The sequence below is a fragment of the Microtus ochrogaster genome, linkage group LG3 (assembly GCF_000317375.1).
Source record: "Microtus ochrogaster isolate Prairie Vole_2 linkage group LG3, MicOch1.0, whole genome shotgun sequence".
NCBI lineage: Eukaryota > Metazoa > Chordata > Mammalia > Rodentia > Cricetidae > Microtus > Microtus ochrogaster.
In genome coordinates, this window is record NC_022029.1 from 29,166,157 (window position 1) to 29,175,779 (window position 9,623).

General features: G+C 41.0%; 1 protein-coding gene across 1 annotated transcript in view; it reads right to left on the reverse strand.

The window, feature by feature from the left end:
- Window positions 1–889: 889 nt before the first annotated feature.
- LOC102001107 (vomeronasal type-2 receptor 116-like) overlaps window positions 890–9,623 on the reverse strand; it is a 68,165-nt gene continuing 59,431 nt past the window's right edge. The window contains 1 exon segment of the mRNA XM_013351312.1: window positions 890–1,809. Within this exon segment, the coding sequence (XP_013206766.1) occupies window positions 890–1,809 (920 nt within the window).

The following is a 9,623-nucleotide window of genomic DNA, read 5'->3' on the forward strand; positions in this document are numbered from 1 at the left end:
TTTAGAACCCTCTTATTTAGACAAAAGGGGGAGGTGTTGTGGAAATTTATTCAATTAATAGCTTTTTGGATACTGGCCCATCAGTGTATAGTCTAAGGTATTATAAGAGCAGGCAGGAAACATGTTCATGCTCTCTCTTGGTTGGTGGTTGGAGTTGGGTTCACAGCTTCCAGAAATGACAGAGGACCATGGCTCTCTACACTTATTGTGAATTTTTCCCCAAATAAATAAATTCTTGTTTTCCTTTATTCCTGACTCTTATGGACCTTCATAATTACACCTACATGAAACTTAGTGATAAATAATGTATTACATAGCTTAAAGTTGCCATCACATGGTGTGAAATACACTACATCTAAAAGGATCAGAAATTAATACCATCAGATATTAACTGCCTGATCAGCACTGGGAGTATACCAAAAGTCATCAAAGGAAAGATACCACTGGTCTAAGTTACTAAGATGTAAATCAGAAATAAAAAGGAAGAAAAAAGCATCAGTTGACCAACCACGTGGTGTGTTGCATAGAGAGTCAGGGATCTAAAATGTAACAGATTTCAACAACAAAAACATAATGTCTTTTGTCACTGAAAACAATCAGAACTTATACAGTCACATTTCATTCTATAAAGTTTCCAAAAGATTTATTATACATACTTATTTCTTTCCGGATGTGGTCATACACTAGTTTAGCCTCAGAAAATTGGTCCCTTCCAAGGTGGAAACCTTGTGGTTCTAGGATATCAAGCTCAGAATGGTAAGTTTGGTGGGAAGAATTTGTACTTATGGAGCTATGTTTAGAACACCATATTAAATTTTAAATGTTACTTCTAGAATGGCAGAGAACTAACACAATTCAGTCTAATTCTAGAAACATGTAGACTTAGTTTTCAGCAAGTTTTGCTCCTACTGTGTATTTTGTCCCTAATGTGATGAAGTGAGTTCCTATCTGGCCTGAACAAAATAATATAGCACTTGGGGGCAAAGATTAGACAGAGAATGCCTGCACTAGAAGCCAAGATAGAAAAGACTTCCATAGACACCATAACCTTCCCCTTGGTGTTGTGGTAGACAGGGAGCAAAGTGAGCCACACACTGTAGAAAACAAGTATGCTGAGAGACAGAAACTTGGCTTCATTAAATGTGTCAGGCAGGTTTCTGCACATGAAAGCCATGAGGTAACTACCAAAGGCCATGACTCCCAGGTATGCTAGACTGCAGTAGAAGGTAACAGCCGACCCCTTGTTGCATAGAATAATGATGTGTCCATGTTCAGAATGAGCATCTATGTCAATAAATGGAGGAGATGTTCCCAGCCATATTCCAGAGAGAAGTACTTGCATTAGGGTGCAAACTGGAATGATGAAGTTAGGGGCCTGCAATATTAGTAGCCATCTTGTCCTTCTCCCTGGAGCAGTAATCTGGAAGGCAAAAACTACAGTGATGGTTTTGGCCAACACAGTGGAGAGAACCACAGTAAAAAGAAATCCAAATAAACTCTGCTGCAGGATACAGGTTACAGTGTTGGGAAGGCCAACGAAGAGCAAGGGACAGAGGAAACAGAGCATAAGAATGATGAGCAGGATGTAACTGAGAAATCTATTATTGGCCCTGACAATTGGCGTGTCTCTGTGGTTTACAAAGACCCCAATAACAACAGCTGTGAGTGCAGAGAATCCCAGTGAGATGAGAGTGAGTCCCTTCCCCAAGGGATCATCATAATTCAGAAAGGTCACAGTTTTCTCGAGGCACTGTGTCTTTTCTGCATTTGCGTAGTGAGTTTCTGGACACTTCACACATTGTTCCATACCTGGCAGAAACAGAGTTGATCATGAATGTATGGTCAAGTTTTCTCTTTACCCTAACACATTTCAAAGTACCATCTCATTGAATTGTTATCACAACCATGTTCCTCGTTATTTAGTAAAGAATAAGTGAGTACTGTGAGGTGAATAATCCCACAAGTTAGAATTTCTACTTTCAAAAAAATTCCAAGACCATTAGCAACTTGGTTGATGAAGGAAATCCTTCACATTACAGTGCAAAGGAGAAATAGTAAAGAACTAGAGCTGAGTCCATGCTGGTGTGATATTTCCTGATCAGCCTCTACTATCTTGATGAACCTGCTTTGATATACGGCATAGAATCACCTTCGCAGGTATGGCTCCACACACAGTGTTTTCTTCCAGTGCAAAGAAACCTCTAATCAAGAATATGTTCAAGAGGCTTGGCTACAGACCAGTCATTAGATGTATTTTATTAATCGTGGTACCCTCTTGTCCCATAAATTGAACTTTTGCCAAGTCAATAAAGAAAATGGCCAAGACACTACATTTCTTGAGCCCATTTCTTTCAGCTGTATATTAAACTATTCTAATTTTCCTCTGTTTTTATTGAAGAATTTTATTTTTATTTTGTCATATTGTTAAAAGTGACATATTAATCATAAGAATACCAAATCACACTTCCAAAACAAATTCAGTCCTTACATTATTTCTCAAAAATATTTCTTAATTTCTGATAGATCAATTTTAAGAATAGTGATGTACTTTAAAATTTTTTTTAATTATGGTTGTCACAACCATAAGACACACACTTTTATTTATAAATTCCTCTTAGTTTGAACATTTATTTTCATCTGGATCTTGAAATATCTTGAATATCATTAAATACATATTCAAAACTTTTATTATCTTTATCTCCTTCTCCTTTTGTATTTTGTAACAGGGAGGTCTCATATATGCAAGTGTCAGCAAAAAATCAGGACTTGATTTCCCCCTTCTGGGTTCTCAGATCAAATTTGGGTTGGTTGGTAGTTTTTAAGCCTCTTGACATGATGAGACAATTCCATGGATATTAAATTACTAATGTTTTGCAAACCATTTTGGAGTAAAATATCTATTTAGCAGTTGAATTTTGATTTAATTGTTCTTCCTAGAACAGATTTTTAAAGGCTCTCTGAATAAATATTTGTTAGTCAAACTCAGAAGCAATGACATATATCCCCTTAATTGTTATTTAAAGCCACATATTATGCATGATAAAATTGTCGATATTTCTATTAAGATTTTTTTCAACATATGTTTTCAGTTTGTTTTACTTTTGTTTAGAAAATAAATGGAGAGTTGGGGAGAGGACCCAGTGGATAAGCCAGCCACCCTCTGGCTCCATGCTGTTCATTTGTGTATAGAATTCCCACACAATGGCCCTTAGTAGGTGCTAGATGTGGTCCTTTATGTTTTCTCATTAAATGTCTCAACTGGCTCTTCTACAGAACATGAGTTTGAATCCCAGAACTCCTGTCCCAAGGGATATAGTGCTCTCTTCTAGCCTCCAGGAATATCAGGCATACATTCAATACAAAGATCTCAAGCATCTGTGTACATGCTGTACCTTGCTTATATTCTTTTTTTACACTGTCATGTCACACTAGTTTGATGGAGAATCTTTGTTAACCAATTACCTTTAAAAGGTGGGACCAAGTTAGAATGTGGCTTTCTGGGACCTGGAGAAAAATGGGTGTATGGCCCAGGTGCTCTCTCTGTGTGGTTCCCTCACAACACAGCTGAGCTTGAACTTCTTATTCCTGTTTCATGAGTTTTCCCCTTATAATAAATAAAAATGTAATTGTTTTATCTTTTTAGCTAGCCTGGTTATTTCCTGTATCCAGCTAACTTCTACAGTTGGCTTTCGAATCATGGGGCTTGGGTCTCCAGTGGCTCTAGCCAGCCACCCCAGGCTCCAAGCTGTTCATTTGTTTATAGAATTCTCACACAATGGCCATGAGTAGGTGCTAGATGTGGTCCTCTGTATTTTCTCATTAAATGTCTCAACTGCCTTCTGAGTCCAGTTTTTTTTTTTCTTTCTGTGACACAGAAATTCAGGCAGGATGCGGACTTTTCTAGGCTTCCCCAGGTCCCTCTGTTCAGCATTGCTACCTTACTATTTTTTTGTGCTTGGGTGGCTGCTGACCAGGGACCTCCACGGAGCCACAGTCTGTGATTTACACTAAACAACTGTTTTTAATCTGAATATATCTTTCAGAGTTTAATGCTAAAATCAGACTCAAACTGACCATGTGGCTACAAGAGTGCCACAACACTTACCGGCATGTAATGGTTATTGTATCTATTCCATCTCTAACTCAACCACAAGTAATATTTCTAATTTAAAATACAAATTATAAATTTATTATTTAAAAGGGCAAGATGACAGATAATTTAACAATACAGGGCTTCAATAGCTTTTTTCTTATACCATGATTGATGTTATACAAGGTTTATATTATTTCCCTTCTACATCCCTCTATTTGATTCTGGGGATTAGCTTTGTCCCTCAAACCTTAAAAACAAGGCTTGATAATAGAGCCAAGAATGGGGAACATTTTAGAAATGATAGTCTTTACACACTGTTAATGACCAACTAAAAGGGAAATTCAACGCTCTGGTTGAAGGATACACCTAATTTCACAAACAAAACCCAGTCAAATAAGGCACTTTTAGAAATGATACAGTCCTACAGACTGATAATGAACAACTAAAAGGGAAATGCAGCATTCTGGAGAAGAATACAACCATTATGACAAACAAAACCCAGTCAATGACATAGAGTGCTGAGATATTGTCTGAGAGAATTAGTACTATTGAGTGTATTAATTGGACTCTGTCAAAGGGTTATGATAGATTGACTAACAGAATGTTTCTCCAGGAAGGTAATATGCACACTATAAAAATTATGTCCAAGGATGAGAAGTTATTTTTACTGGACAGAATTTATACCTTGGAATCCTCAATTAGGGCATTAGAACAGAACACTGGATAGGAGATCCAGACTTTAGAAAAGGCAGTGGTAAAAAGATTTGAAAAGATTGAAAAATTTATTGAATTTGACAACCAGGAATTTGACAAAAGGAACAAGGACAAAATGTAGCCTCATCAGTATGTACCAAACTCTGGAATAGCTTACCCAGAGTTCTACCTGCCTTTCTGGTAATATCATCAGAAAGAGTAACTGTCACCAAATACCATAAGGTAGTCAAAGAATATACATGGGAGCCCATATATATGACTGATTTAAGGAAAATTAAACAAGTAATTTTATCTTATGAAATACATTTGTTATTTGTTAGGGAAATGGTCAAAATGTGGGCTTCAAACAACAAAGCAATGACACAAAACTGGATTCAGTTAATCTCAGTGGTCCTAGAAAATGTACCTCAATTGCTTTGGAAGTGTTATTGGATAGAAGAAGTGAAATTTTTAGAGCAACAGGGAAAAGCAAAAGGACTTGAGATTTTCGAAGATCAAATTCTGGGTGAGGGACATTACTCTAATCCTTAGGATCAGGCTCTTTACAATGAACATACTTTTTCCCTATGCAGCACAGCAGCTTTAAATGCTTGAGACAGAATTCAGGAATGAGGAAAGAGAATCAAATCATGTATTAGAGTTAAACAGGGTCATAAAGAACCCTTTAGTGACCTTTTGCAAAGATTAACTAAGGCTGTACAAATAGAGGTAACAGACCCAGAACTAGATATGTACTAATTGAATCTTTGACTTTTGAGAATGCCAACTTAGAATTAAAAAAGATCCTTGAGCCTTTAAAGGTCAGATCAGCACCAATGGATGAATGGGTCTTGCATATAATGAATGTTGATACATTTGACTATAGTACTTAAGCTTGGGTAGGAGAAGTAATTTCTAATGGTATAAGAAGACATCAAAATAGCAAATGTTTTAATTTTGGTAGAATAGGACATCTGAGAAGGGATAGTAGACAAGGTATTTCTAGGAATAATGTCTCCTCTGGGAATGGCAAGAATAGGAGAATTCAGCCTTCAGGTATATGTAGGGCGTGTGGTGAAGGTCAACATTGGACCAATGAATGTAGGTCAACGAAAGACCAACAAGGCAACCCTCTACCCTTAGGAAACTCCTTTGGGGGCCTTGTGCAGGCCCCTATGACAAATGTGCTCCAATCTCCCAGTTACTGTGGAGAATGTGTCTCACCAGGAAAATTAAAAAATCCCTGTCCCTACTATAACAAACCATACTGGTTATAGTCCCAGTAGCACAGACACTAAGAGAAACAATTGATAAATGGGACTTCTTGAAACTGAAAAGCAAAGGACATGGTCAACAAGACAAAACAACAGCCTACAAAATGGGAAAATCTCTTTACCAACCTCACATCAGAGAGGGGTCTTATCTCTAAAATATACAAAGAACTCAAAAAATTGGTCATCAAAAGAAAATCCAATAAAAAAGCGAGTACAGACCTAAACAGAGAACTCTAAACAAAGGACTCTAAAATGGCTAAAAGATGAAAGACCCTCTGGACACCCCCCCCAGAACCCACAGCTGGCCTGCTCCCATGAGAACAACCCGCCTGCTTGGGAAAACAGGATGCCTATAGCCAGCATATGTGCCAAACTTAGAATATCAGCAGTTCACAAAAGAAACAATTCCTCCTATGAAAGATCCCAGCTTAGCTGCAGTAATGTCATTTCACAAGGCTTTTTGATGAACAAATATAAGTACAGAGTGAGGTCAGGGTCCCTGGCTGTAAAGCAGGCTATCTATATCCATAGAATAGGATAAGACAGGACATCAATTAACAGGAAATCTGTTGCCATACATCTGTGCTGGGAAAGGAAAAACCACCTATGCCCCTTGCCCCATTCCAACTGACCACTAACCATGCATTTGCTTCTGTAATCTGCTTCTGCTGCTCTCTTTCCTATTGAAAGACCCCCCGCCAAGTTTGTTAAACAACTTAGCACCTAAAATGCCATTTTGCAAGGCTTAATATCCAGGGTTTAAACAAAGGGCAGTTTTAGAAGCTGCCAAAATGAGATAGGGACCCCTGTGGCTTGGGCCAGGGGGAGGACCGGGGGAATACCAAGAATGTGGCCGGGCGTCGGGGGATGGTAGATACCCTGCCTCCCCTAGATAAGAGCCAAGGCAGCCCACGGCTGAATTCTCGGAAACGAGGGACCTTGCCCCGCTCTGAGCTTGGCCACATTCAAACTGACCAATGAAAACCCTGTAACTACGCTTCTCGCTTCTGTACCTGCTCTTTTGCTGCCCTACCCCATAAAAACCCACTGCCCCAACCTGAAGGTGCACAAATCCTCCGAAAGGATTTGCTGCCCACAGGTACCTGTGCCCACCCAATAAACCTCTTGCTGTTTGCATCCGTATGTGTGGACTCTTTGTTCCTTGGGAGGGTCTCTCCAGACTGAAAGGCAGCCCATCTTGGGGGTCTTTCATTTGGTGCATTGGCTGGGAAGTGGAGACCCCCGCCCAGGGATCATCGACCCCCCAACGGGAGGTAAGCTGGCCAGCAATAGCTCTCTGTGAATATCTGTGTTTCTCTCTGTGAATATCTGTGTTCTGTGTTTCTGTGTTCGCGCTTGCGTTCGTATCCGTACTAGCTAGCTAGCTAGATATGTATCTGGCGGGCCACGGAAGGAGCTGACGAGCTCGGACTTCCCCCCCGCAGCCCTAGAAGATGTTCTAAGGGTGTCTGGAGCCTTTGGGGCTCAATCTGTATCTGGAGCCTTTGGGGCTCAATCTGTATCTGGAGCCTTCGGGGCTCAATCCGTAACTGGAGGACACTCCAGTATCTGTAGGGGCTAAGAGTGACCAGGTCACTCCTCTAGTTCCCAGGAGGCCTCCATCTGAATCTGTAATGCTGCGCAGCTTCTGATTTTGAGTTTGGTTTTGGTTTTTTTGTTTCTTTGTTTTATGTCCTTTGTTTTTGGTATATCTGTTTGTACTCGAGTCTAAATCTGGTACCATGGGGCAGTAAGTAACCATCTCTTTGACCCTAACTCTGTGAAAACCCAAAAGAAACGCTGACAGTCTGCCCCTCTTTTACTTCTCTAGGCTGTGCTTTGCTGAGGCTGTGCTGCTGAAGTGCCCTGCTTGCTGTTGCGAGGGGGGAGGGAGCAGGACAGGGGATCTCCTTCGGCACAGCCTGGAGCCAGGCCTAGGCGGGGCATGGCAGCAACCCTGGCCCGAGTCAGAGAAGGGGGCAGCTGTGGCCCCCTAAAATCCCTGTGCTGAGAGTGACGTCCCCCTTGCTGACCTGAAGTCCACCAGCACCGCAAGGGAGGACTGGGGGAGGAGGGCTGCCTTAGACAGTCCAGGGTGTTCCCTCCCCCTATAGCCAATGCAAAGGTCTTCCCAGCTGCTACTGGCAATGTGAGGGCTAAAGAGGAGCCTCCGAGGTGACCAACGTGGCATCCCTGAGAAACTGAGTTGAGGCTTCCAGACGGCCCACCAATCCTGACCTGAGGAGTTCCCTGGAAGAAATGCTTCCTGGGGCCTCTGGAATCCCATTCAGAGAAAAGCTGCTAGATTGCTGTGAGTACTGAGGTGGGGATGGGGGAAGCTTGTGCTATACAGCTAGGAGCTCACTGTGGACGAAGCTGAGGCTGAAGCCAGATCCTGGGAGGATCCCCAATGGGGTTCCCTGTGGGGAAGGCTTGTTTTCCATGAAAAATAAGATGCTAGGGACTGAATGGCAGCCCCCTATCTGCAAATGCCCTGTAAAACCTTGTGCCAAAGATCTATGGCCCTAGACCAAGGGGAAATAGCTGGAGATAGCGCCAGGGTCACGGAACTAAGGCCTCCTATGGAGACACACATGCCAGCCAGCGAGGTCCAAGCTGGTGCTAATTCCTTCCCACAGGACCCAGTAAGCCTGGGAACCTGCAGCAGGCTATTTCTCTGGGGTCGAATACCCTATTAAAAAGCAAAGGTCCCCTAAAAGAGCCTGGACCTTTTTGTTTTGGCAGTAGGGCAAGAAATCGCAAGTAAATATCCCTGTGGCTGTTGGTAAATGGCGAATGTGGATTCAGGAGTGGCAGGTAATGGAGTAAGCTGACATTAAAAGGGCCTACCAGCCCTGACAGCATCTCTCTTCTGGGGATGCTCTGTTCCAGTCATCATGTGCTACATCCAGGGTAAAGCCTCTAGTTTAAAAATTAAAAAAAAAATTAAATTAAGTCACTTTAACATAATATGCTTATAAAAAAAAAACCCTACAGATTGTTGGTTTCTATATTTCTTACTATGCAGTGTGTCCAGAAAAAAATGAATTCCCAGCTCTGTTTAGATGGGTGCAGGACTACACTGTCTTCAAGAACTATTGCTGTAAAAGCCCTGGCACAGGGCCGGGGCCATATGAACAGCCTAGCTGAGCTTCTAAGCCAGCCCATGTTTAGATATGAATTTAACACTTGTCTGCTCACAATGCTTGTGATAAGGTGGGGACACCAATTGCCCCACATGGCAAAGATCTGCTAAAGCCTCTCACCCCACTACAATGGCAAAGGGGGTGTTACTAAATGATAAGGTTGAAATGGCCCTTTTGACTCTTTATAATGTTTATGGCTATTTAAAAAAAAAAACATGGCAAAGATTCTCATTTATTATTAATATAAAAAAGGTGCATTTTGGGTTGTTTTCAGATTCTGTCTATGATAATATAAAAAATGTCGCTAAGTTTTTAAGGTAATATGTTATCTAATTCTGAAAATCCACCATGCTAATGTTCAAAGTAGCTGTAAGCGTAAATTGTCAAATGATATTTTTAATCTTGGTCAGTTTTACA